Here is a 24,115-nt window from a genome sequence, read left to right on the forward strand (position 1 = left end):
ATGTCCGGCAACACTGATGCAATCCCCTGAAAAGTAGACAAAATAAGGAAGGGAAAATGCATGAAAAAAACAGTTGTGGAACCAGCCTCATTCTCAAATGTATGAAGGGATAGGGAAACTTGTTAGTTAGTCACTAGAACATGTTTACATGTTGTAAGGAGGAATGGTATCATGGTACTGAGTGACACAGACTTTTCACATCTTCAACATGACTCAGTGCTTCTTTCCAAAATTATTAAATAGTGTCCTGAGACACAATGGAGAGATATTCACTGGTAGAGCATTTATTTCCGTACCTTGTAAACTTATTTTCTCATCATTTAACTGTTATGCCATAACATAATGGCTGATAATCTCGTATTCCACCTAATGATTGCACCACATGCACAACAATTATTAACTGGGGTATGAGAAGTGTCGGCACCTGATGGAGAGTAAACTGAAATAACCAGCATGACCATTCAGATCAAGACAAGGCACTGCAAACTATTAACTCAATATACAGGAAATTTTCTGCCAAGACATCCATGAGTATGAAGGGTGATACAACTGGTCCATCATAAGATACAATCTGCATATCTATGTTATGTTCTACATTGGATGTTTGAGTTATGTTTTACAACAATCTCCTTTACAGGTGGAAATACAGGAAATACAACAGGTAAGAGCCGTAGATTTCACAATCATTCTTCCACGATGCAGTGATATGATGTTTGGGTATTGAAGTATTTCATGTTGTTCTTATCTTAAAAATTCCTCTGTGGAAATCTCACGATTTTCAAGCAAGCAACTCAACAATGTTGACTTGGTAACACTGAATTACGGCAGCTAAGCTTAAATCGGGGCATCTCCCCTGCCGAATGGAAGGGTAAGTACTATGAATCAGTACGGTGATAAGACGGCTCTTAACGTGAACACAGTCAGAGTCAAATTGATTACATTTTGCCAATATTCTTTTCAATTGCCATTAAGAGAAATCTTTCAAAAACTTCAATCAGAGATTTTCGAAGCAGATATCAGGACTTGAAAACATACTCTTCACGGCATTGATTATGCCATATGGTGAATGTTATGTTCACCTGCTTCACAGGAATGCAAGCTGAATTGAAATTTCAAACAGTCATGATTGAAATTGAGTTTTCTGCCTCACAACTTCAATGGCACAGGAATACATCCTCTTTCAGTCTCTATGTTGTGTTTTCAAGATATGAGACACTTAACCAAAAGTGTCCCATTATCTTAGGATGATGTGCCTTGGGTGCATTCTGAATGACATTCAAAATTTTGCATCTGAGAATCCCATTATACCATTTATATTATTCTCTTTCACAGAAACTACATCACCCCCCACATCAGTTACAATGACAGGTAAGTTTGTTCTAATTGCTCTGGATGGAATGGACCAAATTAATTATATGTCATTTTTTGGTTGCAGTTCATGTTGGAAACTTTCTTTAAAGTGCTCAATTCACACACATGAACCATGTTTCCACTCACACGTTAACTTCTCCCATTTATAGGAAACAATGGGAAGTAATTTATATGCTCTTGGTTTCCATTTGATGCATCAACACTAATTTCCTGTCAATTTCTCGATCTGTGTGCAGAAATACACATGACTGATCCTTCAAAAGTGGAGGAAAATAAACAGAAATGTCCAAAATATATAATCCTCTCCTACGATCTGTCTTTTGAGGAAAATGAACCTTATTCTCTCGCCAATACACGTCCGGCAACGCTGATGCAAGCCCCTGAAAAGTAGACAAAATAAGGAAGGGAAAATGCAAGAAAAAAACATAGTTGTGGAACCAGCCCCATTCTCAAATGTATGAAGGGATAGGGAAACTTGTTAGTTAGTCTCTAGAACATGTTTACATGTTGTAAGGAGGAATGGTATCATGGTACTGAGTGACACAGACTTTACACATCTTCAACATGTCTCAGTGCTTCTTTCCAAAATTATTAAATAGTGTCCTGAGACACAATGGAGAGATAATCACTTGTAGAGCCTTTATTTCCGTATCTTGTAAACTTATTTTCTCATCATTTAACTGTTATGTCATATTATAATGACTGATTATCTCGTGTTCCACCTAATGATTGTGCCACATGCACAACAATTATTAACTGGGGTATGAGAAGTGTCGGCACCTGATGGAGAGTAAACCTAAATAACCAGCATGGCCATTCAGATCAAGACAAGGCACTGCAAACTATTAACTCAATATACAGGAAATTTTCTGCCAACACTTCAATGAGTATGAAGGGTGATACAACTGGTCCATCATCAGACACAATCTGCATATCTATGTTATGTTGAACATTGGATGTTTGAGTTATGTTTTACAATAATCTCCTTTACAGGTGGAAATACAGGAAATACAACAGGTAAGAGTCGTAGATTTCACAATCATTCTTCCACGATGCAGTGATATGATGTTTGGGTATTGAAGTATTTCATGTGGTTCTTATCTTAAAAATTCCTCTGTGGAAATCTCACGATTTTCAAGTAAGCAGCTCAACAATGTTGACTTGGTAACACTGAATTACGGCAACTAAGCTTAAATCGGGGCATCTCCCCTGCCGGATGGAAGTGTAAGTGCTATGAATCAATATGGTCATAAGACGGCCCTTAACGACAATACAGTCAGATGCAAATTGATTACATTTTGCCAATATTCTATTCAATTGCCATTAAGAGAAGTCTTTCAATCAGAGAATTTCGAAGCAGATATCTGGTCTTGAAAACATACTCTTCACGGCATTGATTATGCCATATGGTGAATGTTATGTTCACCTGCTTCACAAGAATGCTAGCTGAAATGAAATTTCAAACAGTCGTGACTGAAATTCAGTTTTCTGCTTCACAACTTCAATGGCACAGGAATACATCCTCTTTCAGTCTCTATGTTGTGTTTTCAAGATATGAGACACTTAACCAAAAGTGTCCCATTATCTTAGGATGATGTGCCTTGGGTGCATTCTGAATGACATTCAAAATTTTGCATCTGAGAATCCCATTATACCATTTATATTATTCTCTTTCACAGAAACTACATCACCCCCCACATCAGTTACAATGACAGGTAAGTTTGTTCTAATTGCTCTGGATGGAATAGACCAAATTAATTATACGTCATTTTTTGGTTGCAGTTAATGTTGGGAACTTTCTTTAAAGTGCTCAATTCATACACATGAACCATGTTTCCACTCACACGTTAACTTCTCCCATTTATATGAAACAAAGGGAAGTAATTTATATGCTCTTGGTTTCCATTTGATGCATCAACACTAATTTCCTGTCAATATCTCGATCTGTGTGCAGAAATACACATGACTGATCCTTCAAAAGTGGAGGAAAATAAACAGAAATGTCCAAAATATACAATCCTTTCCTACGATCTGTAATTTGAGGAAAATGAACCTTATAGTCTCGCCAATACACGTCCGGCAACGCTGATGCAAGCCCCTGAAAAGTAGACAAAATAAGGAAGGGAAAATGCATGAAAAAAACATAGATGTGCAACCACCCCCATTCTCAAATATATGAAGGGATAGAGAAACTTGATAGTTAGTTACTAGAACATGTTTACATGTTGTAAGGAGGAATGGTATCATGGTACTGAGTGACACAGACTTTACGCATCTTCAACATGTCTCAGTGCTTCTTTCCAAAATTATTAAATAGTGTTCTGAGACACAATGTAGAGATAATCACTTGTAGAGCCTTTATTTCCGTATCTTGTAAACTTATTTTCTCATCATTTAACTGTTATGTCATATTATAATGGCTGATTATCTCGTGTTCCACCTAATGATTGTGCCACATGCACAACAATTATTAACTGGGGTATGAGAAGTGTCGGCACCTGATGGAGAGTAAACTAAATAACCAGCATGGCCATTCAGATCAAGACAAGGCACTGCAAACTATTAACTCAATATACAGGAAATTTTCTGCCAACACATCAATGAGTATGAAGGGTGATACAACTGCTCCATCATCAGACACAATCTGCATATCTATGTTATGTTGAACATTGGATGTTTGAGTTATGTTTTACAACAATCTCCTTTACAGGTGGAAATACAGAAAATACAACAGGTAAGAGCCGTAGATTTCACAATCATTCTTCCACGATGCAGTGATATGATGTTTGGGTATTGAAGTATTTCATGTGGTTCTTATCTTAAAAATTCCTCTGTGGAAATCTCACGATTTTGAAGCAAGCAGCTCAACAATGTTGACTTGGTAACACTGAATTACGGCAGCTAAACTTAAATCGGGGCATCTCCCCTGCCGGATGGAAGTGTAAGTGCTATGAATCAATATGTTCATAAGACGGCTCTTAACGTCAATACAGTCAGATGCAAATTGATTACATTTTGCCAATATTCTATTCAATTGCCATTAAGAGAAGTCTTTCAATCAGAGAATTTCGAAGCAGATATCTGGTCTTGAAAACATACTCTTCACGGCATTGATTATGCCATATGGTGAATGTTATGTTCACCTGCTTCACAAGAATGCTAGCTGAAATGAAATTTCAAACAATCATGACTGAAATGAGTTTTCTGCTTCACAACTTCAATGGCACAGGAATACATCCTCTTTCAGTCTCTATGTTGTGTTTTCAAGATATGAGACACTTAACCAAAAGTGTCCCATTATCTTAGGATGATGTGCCTTGGGTGCATTCTGAATGACATTCAAAATTTTGCATCTGAGAATCCCATTATACCATTTATATTATTCTCTTTCACAGAAACTACATCACCCCCCACATCAGTAACAATGACAGGTAAGTTTGTTCTAATTGCTCTGGATGGAATGGACCAAATTAATTATACGTCATTTTTTGGTTGCAGTTCATGTTGGGAACTTTCTTTAAAGTGCTCAATTCACACACATGAACCATGTTTCCACTCACACGTTAACTTTTCTCATTTATATGAAACAAAGGGAAGTAATTTATATGCTCTTGGTTTCCATTTGATGCATCAACACTAATTTCCTTCAATTTCTCGATCTGTGTGCAGAAATACACATGTCTGATCCTTCAAAAGTGGAGGAAAATAAACAGAAATGTCCAAAATATATAATCCTCTCCTACGATCTGTCTTTTGAGGAAAATGAACCTTATTCTCTCGCCAATACACGTCCGGTAACGCTGATACAAGCCCCTGAAAAGTAGACAAAATAAGGAAGGGAAAATGCAAGAAAAAAACATAGTTGTGGAACCAGCCCCATTCTCAAATGTATGAAGGGATAGGGAAACTTGTTAGTTAGTCACTAGAACATGTTTACCAATTATAAGGAGGAATGGTATCATGGTACTGAGTGACACAGACTTTTCACATCTTCAACATGACTCAGTGCTTCTTTCCAAAATCATTAAATAGTGTCCTGAGACACAATGGAGAGATAATCACTGGTAGAGCATTTATTTCCGTATCTTGTAAACTTATTTTCTCATCATTTAACTGTTATGTCATAATATAATGGCTGATTATCTTGTGTTCCACCTAATGATTGTGCCACATGCAAAACAATTATTAATTGGGGTATGAGAAGTGTCGGCACCTGATGGAGAGTAAACCTAAATAACCAGCATGGCCATTCAGATCAAGACAAGGCACTGCAAACTATTAACTCAATATACAGGAAATTTTCTGCCAACACTTCAATGAGTATGAAGGGTGATACAACTGGTCCATCATCAGACACAATCTGCATATCTATGTTATGTTGAACATTGGATGTTTGAGTTATGTTTTTCAACAATCTCCTTTACAGGTGGAAATACAGGAAATACAACAGGTAAGAGCCGTAGATTTCACAATCATTCTTCCACGATGCAGTGATATGATGTTTGGGTATTGAAGTATTTCATGTGGTTCTTATCTTAAAAATTCCTCTGTGGAAATCTCACAATTTTCAAGCAAGCAACTCAACAATGTTGACTTGGTAACACTGAATTACGGCAGCTAAACTTAAATCGGGGCATCTCCCCTGCCGGATGGAAGTGTAAGTGCTATGAATCAATATGGTCATAAGACGGCTCTTAACGTCAATACAGTCAGATGCAAATTGATTACATTTTGCCAATATTCTATTCAATTGCCATTAAGAGAAGTCTTTCAATCAGAGAATTTCGAAGCAGATATCTGGTCTTGAAAACATACTCTTCACGGCATTGATTATGCCATATGGTGAATGTTATGTTCACCTGCTTCACAAGAATGCTAGCTGAAATGAAATTTCAAACAGTCGTGACTGAAATTCAGTTTTCTGCTTCACCACTTCAATGGCACAGGATACATCCTCTTTCAGTCTCTATGTTGTGTTTTCAAGATATGAGACACTTAACCAAAAGTGTCCCAGAATCTTAGGATGATGTGCCTTGGGTGCATTCTGAATGACATTCAAAATTTTGCATCTGAGAATCCCATTATACCATTTATATTATTCTCTTTCACAGAAACTACATCACCCCCCACATCAGTTACAATGACAGGTAAGTTTGTTCTTATTGCTCTGGATGGAATAGACCAAATTAATTATACGTCATTTTTTGGTTGCAGTTCATGTTGGGAACTTTCTTTAAAGTGCTCAATTCACACACATGAACCATGTTTCCACTCACACGTTAACTTCTCCCATTTATATGAAACAAAGGGAAGTAATTTATATGCTCTTGGTTTCCATTTGATGCATCAACACTAATTTCCTGTCAATATCTCGATCTGTGTGCAGAAATACACATGACTGATCCTTCAAAAGTGGAGGAAAATAAACAGAAATGTCCAAAATATACAATCCTTTCCTACGATCTGTAATTTGAGGAAAATGAACCTTATTCTCTCGCCAATACATATAAGGCAACACTGATGCAAGCCCCTGAAAAGTAGACAAAATAAGGAAGGGAAAATGCATGAAAAAATCATAGTTGTGCAACCACCCCCATTCTCAAATATATGAAGGGATAGAGAAACTTGATAGTTAGTTACTAGAACATGTTTACATGTTGTAAGGAGGAATGGTATCATGGTACTGAGTGACACAGACTTTACGCATCTTCAACATGTCTCAGTGCTTCTTTCCAAAATTATTAAATAGTGTCCTGAGACACAATGGAGAGATAATCACTTGTGGAGCCTTTATTTCCGTATCTTGTAAACTTATTTTCTCATCATTTAACTGTCATGTCATATTATAATGGCTGATTATCTCGTGTTCCACCTAATGATTGTGCCACATGCACAACAATTATTAACTGGGGTATGAGAAGTGTCGGCACCTGATGGAGAGTAAACTAAATAACCAGCATGGCCATTCAGATCAAGACAAGGCACTGCAAACTATTAACTCAATATACAGGAAATTTTCTGCCAACACTTCAATGATTATGAAGGGTGATACAACTGGTCCATCATCAGACACAATCTGCATATCTATGTTATGGTGAACATTGGATGTTTGAGTTATGTTTTTCAACAATCTCCTTTACAGGTGGAAATACAGGAAATACAACAGGTAAGAGCCGTAGATTTCACAATCATTCTTCCACGATACAGTGATATGGTGTTTGGGTATTGAAGTATTTCATGTGGTTCTTATCTTAAAAAATCCTCTGTGGAAATCTCACGATTTTCAAGCAAGCAACTCAACAATGTTGACTTGGTAACACTGAATTATGGCAGCTAAGCTTAAATCGGGGCATCTCTCCTGCCAGATGGAATTGTAAGTGCTATAAATCAGTACAGTCATAGGACGGCTCTTAATGTCAATATAGTCAGATGCAAATTGATTACATTTTGCCAATATTCTATTCAATTGCCATTAAGAGAAGTCTTTCAAAAACTTCAATCAGAGATTTTCGAAGCAGAATCAGGACTTGAAAACATACTTTTCACGGCATTGATTATGCCATATGGTGAATGTTATGTTCACCCGCTTCACAAGAATGCTAGCTGAATTGAAATTTCAAACAGTCATGACCGAAATTTAGTTCTCTGCTTCACAACTTCAATGGCACAGGAATACATCCTCTTTCAGTCTCTATGTTGTGTTTTCAAGATATGAGACACTTAACCAAAAGTGTCCCAGAATCTTAGGATGATGTGCCTTGGGTGCATTCTGAATGACATTCAAAATTTTGCATCTGAGAATCCCATTATACCATTTATATTATTCTCTTTCACAGAAACTACATCACCCCCCACATCAGTTACAATGACAGGTAAGTTTGTTCTAATTGCTCTGGATGGAATGGACCAAATTAATTATACGTCATTTTTTGGTTGCAGTTCATGTTGGGAACTTTCTTTAAAGTGCTCAATTCACACACATGAACCATGTTTCCACTCACACGTTAACTTCTCCCATTTATATGAAACAAAGGGAAGTAATTTATATGATCTTGGTTTCCTTTTGATGCATCAACACTAATTTCCTGTCAATTTCTCGATCTGTGTGCAGAAATACACATGTCTGATCCTTCAAAAGTGGAGGAAAATAAACAGAAATGTCCAAAATATATAATCCTCTCCTACGATCTGTCTTTTGAGGAAAATGAACCTTATTCTCTCGCCAATACACGTCCGGCAACGCTGATGCAAGCCCCTGAAAAGTAGACAAAATAAGGAAGGGAAAATGCAAGAAAAAAACATAGTTGTGGAACCAGCCCCATTCTCAAATGTATGAAGGGATAGGGAAACTTGTTAGTTAGTCTCTAGAACATGTTTACATGTTGTAAGGAGGAATGGTATCATGGTACTGAGTGACACAGACTTTACACATCTTCAACATGTCTCAGTGCTTCTTTCCAAAATTATTAAATAGTGTCCTGAGACACAATGGAGAGATAATCACTTGTAGAGCCTTTATTTCCGTATCTTGTAAACTTATTTTCTCATCCTTTAACTGTTATGTCATATTATAATGGCTGATTATCTCGTGTTCCACCTAATGATTGTGCCACATGCACAACAATTATTAACTGGGGTATGAGAAGTGTCGGCACCTGATGGAGAGTAAACCTAAATAACCAGCATGGCCATTCAGATCAAGACAAGGCACTGCAAACTATTAACTCAATATACAGGAAATTTTCTGCCAACACTTCAATGATTATGAAGGGTGATACAACTGGTCCATCATCAGACACAATCTGCATATCTATGTTATGGTGAACATTGGATGTTTGAGTTATGTTTTACAACAATCTCCTTTACAGGTGGAAATACAGGAAATACAACAGGTAAGAGTCGTAGATTTCACAATCATTCTTCCACGATGCAGTGATATGATGTTTGGGTATTGAAGTATTTCATGTGGTTCTTATCTTAAAAATTCCTCTGTGGAAATCTCACGATTTTCAAGTAAGCAGCTCAACATTGTTGACTTGGTAACACTGAATTACGGCAACTAAGCTTAAATCGGGGCATCTCCCCTGCCGGATGGAAGTGTAAGTGCTATGAATCAATATGGTCATAAGACGGCCCTTAACGTCAATACAGTCAGATGCAAATTGATTACATTTTGCCAATATTCTATTCAATTGCCATTAAGAGAAGTCTTTCAATCAGAGAATTTCGAAGCAGATATCTGGTCTTGAAAACATACTCTTCACGGCATTGATTATGCCATATGGTGAATGTTATGTTCACCTGCTTCACAAGAATGCTAGCTGAAATGAAATTTTAAACAGTCGTGACTGAAATTCAGTTTTCTGCTTCACAACTTCAATGGCACAGGAATACATCCTCTTTCAGTCTCTATGTTGTGTTTTCAAGATATGAGACACTTAACCAAAGTGTCCCATTATCTTAGGATGATGTGCCTTGGGTGCATTCTGAATGACATTCAAAATTTTGCATCTGAGAATCCCATTATACCATTTATATTATTCTCTTTCACAGAAACTACATCACCCCCCACATCAGTTACAATGACAGGTAAGTTTGTTCTAATTGCTCTGGATGGAATGGACCAAATTAATTATACGTCATTTTTTGGTTGCAGTTAATGTTGGGAACTTTCTTTAAAGTGCTCAATTCATACACATGAACCATGTTTCCACTCACACGTTAACTTCTCCCATTTATATGAAACAAAGGGAAGTAATTTATATGCTCTTGGTTTCCATTTGATGCATCAACACTAATTTCCTGTCAATATCTCGATCTGTGTGCAGAAATACACATGACTGATCCTTCAAAAGTGGAGGAAAATAAACAGAAATGTCCAAAATATACAATCCTTTCCTACGATCTGTAATTTGAGGAAAATGAACCTTATTCTCTCGTCAATACACGTCCGGCAACCCTGATGCAAGCCCTTGAAAAGTAGACAAAATAAGGAAGGGAAAATGCATGAAAAAAACATAGTTGTGCAACCACCCCCATTCTCAAATATATGAAGGGATAGAGAAACTTGATAGTTAGTTACTAGAACATTTTTACATGTTGTAAGGAGGAATGGTATCATGGTACTGAGTGACACAGACTTTACACATCTTCAACATGTCTCAGTGCTTCTTTCCAAAATTATTAAATAGTGTCCTGAGACACAATGGAGAGATAATCACTTGTAGAGCCTTTATTTCCGTATCTTGTAAACTTATTTTCTCATCCTTTAACTGTTATGTCATATTATAATGGCTGATTATCTCGTGTTCCACCTAATGATTGTGCCACATGCACAACAATTATTAACTGGGGTATGAGAAGTGTCGGCACCTGATGGAGAGTAAACCTAAATAACCAGCATGGCCATTCAGATCAAGACAAGGCACTGCAAACTATTAACTCAATATACAGGAAATTTTCTGCCAACACTTCAATGAGTATGAAGGGTGATACAACTGGTCCATCATCAGACACAATCTGCATATCTATGTTATGGTGAACATTGGATGTTTGAGTTATGTTTTACAACAATCTCCTTTACAGGTGGAAATACAGGAAATACAACAGGTAAGAGTCGTAGATTTCACAATCATTCTTCCACGATGCAGTGATATGATGTTTGGGTATTGAAGTATTTCATGTGGTTCTTATCTTAAAAATTCCTCTGTGGAAATCTCACGATTTTCAAGTAAGCAGCTCAACATTGTTGACTTGGTAACACTGAATTACGGCAACTAAGCTTAAATCGGGGCATCTCCCCTGCCGGATGGAAGTGTAAGTGCTATGAATCAATATGGTCATAAGACGGCCCTTAACGTCAATACAGTCAGATGCAAATTGATTACATTTTGCCAATATTCTATTCAATTGCCATTAAGAGAAGTCTTTCAATCAGAGAATTTCGAAGCAGATATCTGGTCTTGAAAACATACTCTTCACGGCATTGATTATGCCATATGGTGAATGTTATGTTCACCTGCTTCACAAGAATGCTAGCTGAAATGAAATTTTAAACAGTCGTGACTGAAATTCAGTTTTCTGCTTCACAACTTCAATGGCACAGGAATACATCCTCTTTCAGTCTCTATGTTGTGTTTTCAAGATATGAGACACTTAACCAAAGTGTCCCATTATCTTAGGATGATGTGCCTTGGGTGCATTCTGAATGACATTCAAAATTTTGCATCTGAGAATCCCATTATACCATTTATATTATTCTCTTTCACAGAAACTACATCACCCCCCACATCAGTTACAATGACAGGTAAGTTTGTTCTAATTGCTCTGGATGGAATGGACCAAATTAATTATACGTCATTTTTTGGTTGCAGTTAATGTTGGGAACTTTCTTTAAAGTGCTCAATTCATACACATGAACCATGTTTCCACTCACACGTTAACTTCTCCCATTTATATGAAACAAAGGGAAGTAATTTATATGCTCTTGGTTTCCATTTGATGCATCAACACTAATTTCCTGTCAATATCTCGATCTGTGTGCAGAAATACACATGACTGATCCTTCAAAAGTGGAGGAAAATAAACAGAAATGTCCAAAATATACAATCCTTTCCTACGATCTGTAATTTGAGGAAAATGAACCTTATTCTCTCGTCAATACACGTCCGGCAACGCTGATGCAAGCCCTTGAAAAGTAGACAAAATAAGGAAGGGAAAATGCATGAAAAAAACATAGTTGTGCAACCACCCCCATTCTCAAATATATGAAGGGATAGAGAAACTTGATAGTTAGTTACTAGAACATTTTTACATGTTGTAAGGAGGAATGGTATCATGGTACTGATTGACAGAGACTTTACGCATCTTCAACATGACTCAGTGCTTCTTTCCAAATTTATTAAATAGTGTCCTGAGACACAATGGAGAGATAATCACTTGTAGAGCCTTTATTTCCGTTTCTTGTAAACTTATTTTCTCATCATTTAACTGTTATGTCATATTATAATGGCTGATTATCTCGTGTTCCACCTAATGATTGTGCCACATGCACAACAATTATTAACTGGGGTATGAGAAGTGTCGGCACCTGATGGAGAGTAAACCTAAATAACCAGCATGGCCATTCAGATCAAGACAAGGCACTGCAAACTATTAACTCAATATACAGGAAATTTTCTGCCAACACATCAATGAGTATGAAGGGTGATACAACTGGTCCATCATCAGACACAATCTGCATATCTATGTTATGTTGAACATTGGATGTTTGAGTTATGTTTTACAACAATCTCCCTTACAGGTGGAAATACAGGAAATACAACAGGTAAGAGCCGTAGATTTCACAATCATTCTTCCACGATGCAGTGATATGATGTTTGGGTATTGAAGTATTTCATGTGGTTCTTATCTTAAAAATTCCTCTGTGGAAATCTCACGATTTTCAAGCAAGCAGCTCAACAATGTTGACTTGGTAACACTGAATTACGGCAGCTAAGCTTAAATCGGGGCATCTCCCCTGCCGGATGGAAGTGTAAGTGCTATGAATCAATATGGTCATAAGACGGCTCTTAACGTCAATACAGTCAGATGCAAATTGATTACATTTTGCCAATATTCTATTCAATTGCCATTAAGAGAAGTCTTTCAATCAGAGAATTTCGAAGCAGATATCTGGTCTTGAAAACATACTCTTCACGGCATTGATTATGCCATATGGTGAATGTTATGTTCACCTGCTTCACAAGAATGCCAGCTGAAATGAAATTTCAAACAATCATGACTGAAATGAGTTTTCTGCTTCACAACTTCAATGGCACAGGAATACATCCTCTTTCAGTCTCTATGTTGTGTTTTCAAGATATGAGACACTTAACCAAAAGTGTCCCATTATCTTCGGATGATGTGCCTTGGGTGCATTCTGAATGACATTCAAAATTTTGCATCTGAGAATCCCATTATACCATTTATATTATTCTCTTTCACAGAAACTACATCACCCCCCACATCAGTTACAATGACAGGTAAGTTTGTTCTAATTGCTCTGGATGGAATGGACCAAATTAATTATACGTCATTTTTTGGTTGCAGTTCATGTTGGGAACTTTCTTTAAAGTGCTCAATTCACACACATGAACCATGTTTCCACTCACACGTTAACTTCTCTCATTTATATGAAACAAAGGGAAGTAATTTATATGCTCTTGGTTTCCATTTGATGCATCAACACTAATTTCCTTCAATTTCTCGATCTGTGTGCAGAAATACACATGTTTGATCCTTCAAAAGTGGAGGAAAATAAACAGAAATGTCCAAAATATATAATCCTCTCCTACGATCTGTCTTTTGAGGAAAATGAACCTTATTCTCTCGCTAATACACGTCCGGAAACGCTGATGCAAGCCCCTGAAAAGTAGACAAAATAAGGAAGGGAAAATGCAAGAAAAAAACATAGTTGTGGAACCAGCCCCATTCTCAAATGTATGATGGGATAGGGAAACTTGTTAGTTAGTCTCTAGAACATGTTTACATGTTGTAAGGAGGAATGGTATCATGGTACTGAGTGACACAGACTTTACACATCTTCAACATGTCTCAGTGCTTCTTTCCAAAATTATTAAATAGTGTCCTGAGACACAATGGAGAGATAATCACTTGTAGAGCCTTTATTTCCGTATCTTGTAAACTTATTTTCTCATCATTTAACTGTTATGTCATATTATAATGGCTGATTATCTCGTGTTCCACCTAATGATTGTGCCACATGCACAACAATTATTAACTGGGGTATGAGAAGTGTCGGCACCTGATGGAGAGTAAACCTAAATAACCAGCATGGCCATTCAGATCAAGACAAGGCACTGCAAACTATTAACTCAATATACAGGAAATTTTCTGCCAACACATCAATGAGTATGAAGGGTGATACAACTGGTCCATCATCAGACACAATCTGCATATCTATGTTATGGTGAACATTGGATGTTTGAGTTATGTTTTACAACAATCTCCTTTACAGGTGGAAATACAGGAAATACAACAGGTAAGAGTCGTAGATTTCACAATCATTCTTCCACGATGCAGTGATATGATGTTTGGGTATTGAAGTATTTCATGTGGTTCTTATCTTAAAAATTCCTCTGTGGAAATCTCACGATTTTCAAGTAAGCAGCTCAACATTGTTGACTTGGTAACACTGAATTACGGCAACTAAGCTTAAATCGGGGCATCTCCCCTGCCGGATGGAAGTGTAAGTGCTATGAATCAATATGGTCATAAGACGGCCCTTAACGTCAATACAGTCAGATGCAAATTGATTACATTTTGCCAATATTCTATTCAATTGCCATTAAGAGAAGTCTTTCAATCAGAGAATTTCGAAGCAGATATCTGGTCTTGAAAACATACTCTTCACGGCATTGATTATGCCATATGGTGAATGTTATGTTCACCTGCTTCACAAGAATGCTAGCTGAAATGAAATTTCAAACAGTCATGACCAAAATTGAGTTCTCTGCTTCACAACTTCAATGGCACAGGAATACATCCTCTTTCAATCTCTATGTTGTGTTTTCAAGATATGAGACACTTAACCAAAAGTGTCCCATTATCTTAGGATGATGTGCCTTGGGTGCATTCTGAATGACATTCAAAATTTTGCATCTGAGAATCCCATTATACCCTTTATATTATTCTCTTTCACAGAAACTACATCACCCCCCACATCAGTTACAATGACAGGTAAGTTTGTTCTTATTGCTGTGGATGGAATAGACCAAATTAATTATACGTCATTTTTTGGTTGCAGTTCATGTTGGGAACTTTCTTTAAAGTGCTCAATTCACACACATGAACAATGTTTGCGCTCACATGTTAACTTATCTCTTTTATAACAAAAACAAGGTGAAATAAATTAAATACACTTTGTTTCCATTTCAAATTTCAACACTAATTTCCTCTCAATATCTACATCAGGATGTAGAAATACACCTGACTGATCCTTCAAAAATGGAGGAAAATGAACAGAAATGTCCAACATTTACATTCTTTTTCTACGATCCTTAAATTGAGGAAAATGAATGTTATTCTTTCATCAACTACGTATCCCTCAAAACTTATGCAGGGCCCTGAAAAGAAAACGATGTATGATGTCAAAATAAAGAAGGGAAAATTCAAGAAAAAAACATGGTTGTTGAACCTTCCCCATTCTCAAATGTATGAAGGTATTGGGAAACTTGATAGTTAGTTATTAGAACATGTTCACATGTTGCAAGGAGGAATGGTGTTGTCATGCTGCGTGACACAGACTTTTCACATCCTCAACATGAATCAGTACTTCTTTCCAAAAGTATTAAATAGCGTCCTGAAGCACAATGGAGGGATAATCACTTGTAGAGCCTTAATTTCCATTTCTTGGAAACTTATATTCTCATCATTTAGCTGTTATGTCATAATATAATGGCTGATTATCTCGTGTTCCACCTAATGATTGTTTCACATGGGCAACAATCATCTTGGGTATGAGAAGAGTCGGCAGAAACCTCTTTGTCTGAAAACCCTTGAATCTATGTCATGATCCATTCATGTCCTCTGGTCTTCTTGATGAACATAAAAGAGCCTTCTGTTTATAAGCTGCAGAAATTCTGTACTCATCCCCAAAATATTTTTCTGGCAACCACTTGGTCATTGTAAATCCTTGATACAGAGCCCTCTGCTGGCAACTATTTACAAGTTCTTGCGCTTGTCCACTCATGAGCTGAAACAAATCAATAGACAATAGACAATAGACAATAGGAGCTGGAGTAGGCCCTTCGGCCCGTCGAGCCAGCACCGCCATTTTACAGATCATGGCTGATCACTACCATCAGTACCCCTTTCCAGCCTTATCCCCATAACCCTTAACTCTTTTGCCCACTAGAGTCTTATCTAACTCTCTTTTGAACATAATCAGCGAATCTGCCTCTACCACCCTCTGTGGCAGAGCATTCCACAGATTCACACTTCTCTGGGTAAAAAAATGTTTTCTCATCTCCGTCCTAAAGGGCCTACCCTGTATTCTTAAACTATGCCCTCTAGTCCTCGTCTCCCCCATCATTGGGAACAAGTAATCAGACTTCACCCTGTCTATCCCCCTGATGATTTTGTATACCTCAACCATGTCCCCCCTCAACCTTCTAAACTCCATCGGATACAAGTCCAGTTTTTCTAGCCTTTCAGCATATGTCAACCCCGCCATCCCTGGAACTAACCTTGTAAATCTGCGCTGCACACCCTCTATAGCTAGTATGTCCTTCCTCAAAATTGGAGACCAGAACTGGACGCAATACTCCAGGTGGGGTCTCACCAGGGCCCTGTACAACTGCAGAAGGGCGTCTCTGTTCCTATACTCCAATCCCCTCTTTATGAAAGCCAACATGCTATTAGCCTTTTTCACAGCTTTCTGAACCTGCATGCTAGTCTTCAGTGACTGTGAACAAGTACTCCCAGATCCATTTGCTCCTCCCCACTCCCTAGCTTGTCTCCATTTAAATAATACTCAGCTTTCCTATTATTGCCCCCAAAATGGATAACCTCACATTTGCTTACATTGAACGTCATCTTCCATTCAGCAGCCCACTCCCCCAACCTGTCCAAATCCCTTTGCATTTTCCTGACATCCTCCTCACACCCCACACCGCCACCCAGTTTTGTGTCATCTGCAAATTTTCTCAAGTTATTAATAATCCCCTCATCCAAATCATTTACATAAATTACAAACATCTGAGGACCCAATACCGATCCCTGCGGCACTCCACTCGTCACATCCTGCCATCCTGAAAAAGACCCGCTTACCCCAACCCTCTGTTTCCTATTTCTTAACCAATTTCCTATCCATGTCAGCACCTTACCTCCAATACCATGCTCCCTGATCTTGCCCACTAGTCTCCCGTGCGGTACCTTATCAAAGGCCTTCTGGAAGTCCAAATACACCACATCCACTGGCTCTCCCAAGTCCACCCTCTTTGTCACATCCTCAAAAAATTCCAGAAGGTTAGTCAAGCATGACTTACCCTTAAGGAATCCATGCTGACTAGCCCTTATACTATTATTTCTGCCTAAGTGTTCTGCTATTACTCCTTTTATGATAGACTCCAATATCTTCCCCACCACCGACGTCAGGCTGACCGGTCTATAATTTCCCGTTTTCTCCCTCCCTCCCTTCTTAAAAATTGGCACCACATCAGCCACTCTAAACAATGCTCTGAGCTGTGACTTCTAATTTCAATGCTGCATTCAAACTTTTCATAAATCCTTGGAATTGAAGTAGGTCACCGTCAAAAATTGGAATTTTTATCTTGGGTTGAGAAGAGAGTGTTTTTCAATGAATTAACAATTTAGCCATTTCATCCTGTCTTGTTATCCCTATGTTTGCATTACTTTATTCACATGTATTTCTGCTTTTTTGCCATGAATGCCTGGTATGATCCTATAAGAGATGGCATTTGGCTCCTATCTTTGTCCAATGTGGCCATCATCAGTGTTTGATCTCTGGCTCCTTGTATCCACCTTATTAATTCACGATCTGTTTCAAGACCAAGTCTGTTGCATTGGGTCTGCATCGAGTCTTAATCTGCTTAGTCCTTGGCCAAGCACTTCATGTGGTTCTATCTCTAGCTCAGCCCCTCCTCTGCCTGGTACAAGACCAAGTATGAATTGTGTCTGTAGCACTGACTCTGTATCATCTTAACCTGCTTAGTCATTGACCAAGTGCTTCTTGGGGCTCTATCTCTGGCTCAGTCCCTGTCTATTTCAGGACCAAGCATGTCTGGCTGCTGTAGCACTAGTTCAGTTTTGTACCTAGACCAGTCTATTTCAAGACCAGGCCCTTGGCTGTGGTTTTAACGCTGTGGCTTTGGTGTCTAATAGATTCCTTTCTTGGAGTTCTTCATCAAAACATGATGTCTTTGATAATTTACTCCAAGCACCAGATACCCAATGAATTTTCCAGTGCTTGTGACCTGGCCTCATTAGTAGCAATTTCTTTGTCCAGTTCCAGTTGCTTCTTTTTCCTTTTTTAGGTCTATTTCCTCCATTTTTAGCTCCTCCTCTTGCAGCATCTCCTCTGTTTGTTGCTCCCATGTCCATCTTATCTGCTCCTCCTTATCTTCAAAATTCAATTCAGCATTTTCCTTTCCATTTTAAGAGCTGTTGCCTCTGTTTCAATCTTTAAACAAATAGATTCCACACTTGAAACTCTGGAGCTTGCTCAAGAGTTCCTTCTACTGGAAATATTTGACACTCTATCGTGTAAGTCCAATGATACTTCAATCTCTGACAATGTCTCCATCTTCGAATTTTCATCCTTCACACCACAGTCCTGTGGCATGGCTACAGCCACTCTTGAGAATTCAGTGTCCAATTCTATTAATGATTTTTGTAGTAATTCTGAGAGTGGTGTATCCCACACAACTGCTTTCTTTTCCTTATCTATGTCTTCCATCAATCTTGCTTGGAGATTCTTTTTGTTTCCCTTTGTACCTAATTTCCACTTTTGCAATTCTATTACAAGTTCTGTTACTTTCATGTTCTCGACATATAGTTCCTTCGCAATTGCCTCTGGCCTTTTAGCAGCTGCCGCTGCTATCTTTTTTATTGTGTCATTCATTGCACTCAGATATCAACATGCACAACAAATTTTCTAAAAAACCAAAAATGTTCATCGGACAAGCAGCCATGCCTCAAACCATGTTCTAATTTGTAATAAACATAGAATGCTTATTACTTCATACAATGGTTTTGATTGTTATATTTCTTTTTCCGAGTTGCTCTAGACCCAATTGTTACTGAAATATTTTGCTTGAGAAAAATTGTCATTGGCCCATTTCCTTTGGAGTTATGAAACCGTGCACATAACGAGTCAATTAGGGACGATTAAAACAGTGGTTTTCAACATTTTTCTTTCCACCCACACACCACCTTAAGAAACCCCTTACTAATCACACAGCACCGATGGCACAGGGGAAACTTAATGTGGTATGTAAAAGTGGAAAGAAAAAGATTGTGAATCACTGCCCTAAACCAGTGTGGTTATTACAAGTGCATTGAAATGACCAAAGTTAATTAGAAATTAAATTACATGAACTTGAAAATCAGAGTACTTGTTATGTCATCACCTAACATTATGAACAGGACAGTTTCATATTTAGTTTTGTAATACCGATATTCTGTCTTACAGTCACAACCTCAGCAAGCACAACAGGTAAGATCTCTGTTTCCATTCTAATCATTGCATTGTGCATTAATATGACCTTTGATCATCAGAAAATAAATTGCTTGATCTTGGTACTTCAGAATATTTTCTCTTCAGAATTCTAACCAATACATGGCACAATGTGAGATGAGAAAGAATTTATTTGACAGCTTTGTAGAAGTGTTCAATTTTATCAGTATTGTTCCTTTTCATTCCTATAAAATAATTTTTAACCATTTGTTACTTTTGATCAGGTGAGGAATTTCCTTTTCCAGAAAAGATGAATGATCACTCACAAGCTGAATGTCACTAAAAAGAAGATTCTCGATCTTTTTCATATCAATTTTAAATGACTTCCTTAATTGTTCAGATGGAACGTTGGATTAACATATTCCTGCAAATTATTTGGTGTATCTCCAAAGAAAGAAACAACAAAACATTCCCATTTCCTCTTTCTTTTACATTTGCTTTCTGAGCTGAGTTTCAAGACTTTGCTTTCACTAAAGCATATGAAGCAAATGAGAAGATTGGTCTTGCACTTAACATTCTCAGACCAAAGTTTTCTACTAACCTGCCTCTCCTGCAACCTTCTGCCCACTGACAACAATATTTTGCAAGATGCAGGAAAACATGGAGCAAATAACATATTGCAGAAATCATCTGTCTGTTAAGACAGCCATCAAATGATGAAATTTACCACAATCTTTCATGTGTCAACACAGACTTTGATCGATTGGTTGATCAAGATCTCAAACATGGCACAAAACATACAGTCTACCCGTCAGTTACTTAATTAGTTTGCTTACTGGGAGTAGGTTAAGATGAACATGGTGGAGAGTTACAAGAATGCTTTACTATGTAAACAAATGCAGATTCCATTTGAATCATTATCCTATTGGGAATCTGACATGTGAATAAGAATTTTTCTGTACATTTGGATATGATAAAGACATTCTTCATAAGAAAACTTAGAGTGTATGATTTTAAAATGCTAGTGTAGGATATTCACAGCATTAATTCAGAAATATTTTATGACATTTAGATTTAAAGATTCAGGGCAAACAAAAATGGAATTGAAATGTCTATCAAAAATTGCTTCATGAGGGACCAGGAATTTAATAAATAATTTAATAGATATTAATAAGGAAAAAGAAATAGAATACACTGCAAAGATCAGATCAAGAAGCATCTGCAGAAAGAGGAACATACTATACTTATTGTTTCAGGTCAGAGACGCTTCAGAAGTCCACAGATGCAACCTGCTGACATTTTTATAATATACACAGAAAATGCTGGAAGCATTCATCATGTCCTGTAGCATTTGTGGAAAGAGAAAAAGGGTTAACATTACAGGTTCAAGATGCATTAGAGGACTAACATATGAACTCGTTTTTCCTTCCACAATTGCTGGATGGCATGATAAATGAAAAATCTGATTTTCATCTCAGATTTTTGTCATCTATCAACAGTTTGACTTCCAGCAAATATTCATAAAAGAGTTTGCAAATTCACAAAGGCTAAAAAGCATTATAAGTTTTGTAAGAATTAATATTCACTTCAGGTAAAAGATCTGCAAAAAAATAGAAAATTGCTCAAAGCATTGGTTAAATCTTATTGTGCATCACATGTTAATTATTTGGAAGATACCTAATCTGTGGCAGAGGCTACTTATTAGGTTGGTAATAATGATGGAACTTTCAGCAATGGTCATCAATTAAAAAAAAACATTGTTGTATTCACTGTGTGTTTAAGTGGAATTGTTGCAAAAATTACAATAGTTTCCTTTGGAAAAAATATAGGCAGTTACAGAATGCAAAGTAGGCATTTTGTCGGATTTAGAAATATATGGTTATTGGAAGAATAGACGTCAGTCTTTCTATTTAAAATACTTTTTGAGTATGAAATGTATTGTAATGCCATCAACTAAAAAATATTATTTAATATTCTGATCATTTTCTCTTAATATTTAGAACAAATTTCTTTTGCAGCAATGATTGCTCAATCCACAACAGATGTTTCATATTACTGTCTGTGATGTAATTTCAGACAATAAAATAAAATAAATAGTTGAATAATAAAAAGAAAGGGCGCATGTAGGATCAATTGAGTTTTCTATGAACTGGAGCAAAATATAACCAGTTGGAGGAATTTAGTGGAACAATTTAGTGGAGGCAAATGGAGAGTCCTGCATCATGCAATTTCTAGGCATTTGTACCTGATATTTGGAACAATGTTGAATGGATACTGGGGCAAGATTCTGATGTTAATTTCTAAGAGATAAAATATAATTAGTTAATTTAGGCTACATTTAATCTCAATAATTTCTTCTTCTAGCTCCAGACTGTTCATCAATCAATTGTGGCAACCAAGCAGAATGCATGCTCACAGTTCATGGCTATATGTGCGTATGTGTCTTTGGCTTTTACAAGCAAAATGATACTTGTGTGGAAGGTAAGTGTGTAAAATGTTGTACTTTGAATGATGCAAACTGCTGCTATTATTTGAAAACATTGCAATATGAAGTGCTTCCAAGCAAGATAGTATTTAGAATTCTAAATTTTATTTTAAAAATACCCTGTACCAACAAAAACTATTAAAAGATTAACATAATATTAAAGCCGTGTTCTACTCGAAAGAAGAAACACATGTCATGTAGTCAGGTTAAGCTCTGAGTTTTATTTGGGTTCAGGCCGACTTTTATACTTGCACTGTTCCTGCCGTGGCCCCCCCCTTGGCTGATGTCACACCATGCATAACAAAAGCGGGTTTCCCTGCACAGGTACTTTCCTGCATAACAATATCCTTCTTCCCTGTGTGCTGTCCCTGTCTGTTAGCTGCACAGCAAGGCCAGCACCATTTTGGGGTTGCTGGTCTTTAAGCTTCCCTTGCCATTCACCAGCCGGTTCACATGTTGGGGCCAGAGCTGCTGCACGAGCTACTGGCCTTTGGTTGTGCTCACCGCCGCAGTGAGCTGTCATATGACATCCCCCCCCCCCCCCAACAGAACTGGCAGCATTGTCCTTGGTGCCCGGAGGCAAATACTCTGCAGCTTTTATTGGCCTGCCTCTTCGGCGTGGTGTTGGTGTCTCAACCGAGCATGCCGGGTCCAGGTATACTGGCTTCAGACTGTCAGGGCTCTGACCTTCAGCTCAAACATGTTGCAGATGACCTGGACAGACCCTCATATGGCCTCTGAAGCAGTCGACAATGTGGATCCCTGTGAGTGAAAACATACTCACATTCCTGGAGGTCCTTGTGTGTCAGTGCCTGGAAGGTGGAATCGGGGCCAGGTTGTCGTCTCTTTCCCTTAGCCTGCTGAAGAACACTGCAGAGTCAACCTGCTGTCCACCTGGGGATGGTACGAATTCTCCTGGGACCACCAGTGGAGCTCAGTAGACGGGTTCAGCCAAAGAAGTGTTGATGTCCTCCTTGGGTACTGTATGGTTTACCAACAGTGCCCATGGTAGCTCGTCTACCCATTTGGGTCCTTGGAGTCTGGTTATGAGCACAGTCTTGAGGTGACTGTGTAAATGTTCCACCAACCCATTGGACTGTGGGTGGTAAGCTATTATGTGATGCAGCTGGGCACCCCACAGGCTGGCAAGGTCAGACAATAAACTAGAGGTGAACAGAGGGGCCCAGTCAGATGTGTTGTGGGACGGTAACCCAAACTGTGTCACCCAGGATGAGATGAGGGCCCTGGCGTACGAGGTTGTAGATTTGTCTGTCAGTGGGCCACCTGGTAAAGTGGTCGACCGTCGTGAACAGATAGCAGAAACCCTGGGATACCGGCAGTTATCCTATTACATCCACATGGATGTGGTCAAATCTTCATTCTGTGGGCTCGGTGCTGAGATGGGGTCTTGGTGTGATGCTGTACCTTAGTTGTTGCACACCTTCACCCACCCTCTGACCTGTTTCCCCAAACCATGCAACGCATATTTTCTGGCTACCAGCCAGACCGTGGTCCTGATGGATGGGTGAGCCAGTCCGTGGATGGAGTCGAAAACCTGTCATCTCCACGCTGCCAGGACAATGGGTCTGACCTGATCGGTGGCCACGTTGCACAGGAGGGTCATGTTACCTGTGCCAACTGGGATGTCCTGGAGCTGCATTCTGGTATTGAGGCATCATCTTGTCTTTCTGCTGCACCTCCACCAGTGCCACAAATTCTACTCCACTTGATAGCGCGTGGATACTTTGTCTGGACAGAACATCGGCCACCATGTTGTTCTTGCTGGAGATGTGCCTTGTATCTGTGGTGCACTCCAAAATGTAAAACATATGTTAATGCTGGCGGACTGACCAGGGGTCTGAGATCTAGGCCAAGGAGAAAGTCAAGGACTTGTGATCTGTGAAAGCTGTGATGGACCTGCCCTCCAGGAAAGACCTGAAGTGGCGGATGGCGAAGTAAGCAGCAGTAGCTATCTGTCGAAAATGCTGTACTTCATTTCTGGAGGCCATAGACGTTTGCTGAAGAAAGCCAGTGGCCACCAACTCCCTTCAATCTGCTGC

At 38.3% G+C, this 24,115-nt stretch overlaps 1 protein-coding gene across 1 annotated transcript in view; it reads left to right on the top strand.

Annotated features, from left to right (window-relative positions):
- LOC138762469 (uncharacterized) overlaps positions 1–23,485 on the top strand; it is a 44,488-nt gene extending 21,003 nt beyond the window's left edge. Inside the window, exons 26-47 of the mRNA XM_069936226.1 lie at positions 638–661; positions 1,333–1,368; positions 2,365–2,388; positions 3,051–3,086; positions 4,082–4,105; positions 4,767–4,802; positions 5,798–5,821; positions 6,483–6,518; positions 7,514–7,537; positions 8,208–8,243; positions 9,240–9,263; positions 9,925–9,960; positions 10,957–10,980; positions 11,642–11,677; positions 12,674–12,697; positions 13,359–13,394; positions 14,390–14,413; positions 15,076–15,111; positions 18,589–18,806; positions 19,586–19,609; positions 21,935–22,051; positions 23,285–23,485. Of these exons, the coding sequence (XP_069792327.1) occupies positions 638–661; positions 1,333–1,368; positions 2,365–2,388; positions 3,051–3,086; positions 4,082–4,105; positions 4,767–4,802; positions 5,798–5,821; positions 6,483–6,518; positions 7,514–7,537; positions 8,208–8,243; positions 9,240–9,263; positions 9,925–9,960; positions 10,957–10,980; positions 11,642–11,677; positions 12,674–12,697; positions 13,359–13,394; positions 14,390–14,413; positions 15,076–15,111; positions 18,589–18,806; positions 19,586–19,609; positions 21,935–22,051; positions 23,285–23,485 (1,100 nt within the window). The remainder of the gene's footprint in view (positions 1–637; positions 662–1,332; positions 1,369–2,364; positions 2,389–3,050; positions 3,087–4,081; positions 4,106–4,766; positions 4,803–5,797; positions 5,822–6,482; positions 6,519–7,513; positions 7,538–8,207; positions 8,244–9,239; positions 9,264–9,924; positions 9,961–10,956; positions 10,981–11,641; positions 11,678–12,673; positions 12,698–13,358; positions 13,395–14,389; positions 14,414–15,075; positions 15,112–18,588; positions 18,807–19,585; positions 19,610–21,934; positions 22,052–23,284) is intronic.
- The last annotated feature ends 630 nt before the right edge of the window (positions 23,486–24,115 follow it).

This window comes from Narcine bancroftii, chromosome 4, assembly GCF_036971445.1.
Source record: "Narcine bancroftii isolate sNarBan1 chromosome 4, sNarBan1.hap1, whole genome shotgun sequence".
Lineage (NCBI taxonomy): Eukaryota > Metazoa > Chordata > Chondrichthyes > Torpediniformes > Narcinidae > Narcine > Narcine bancroftii.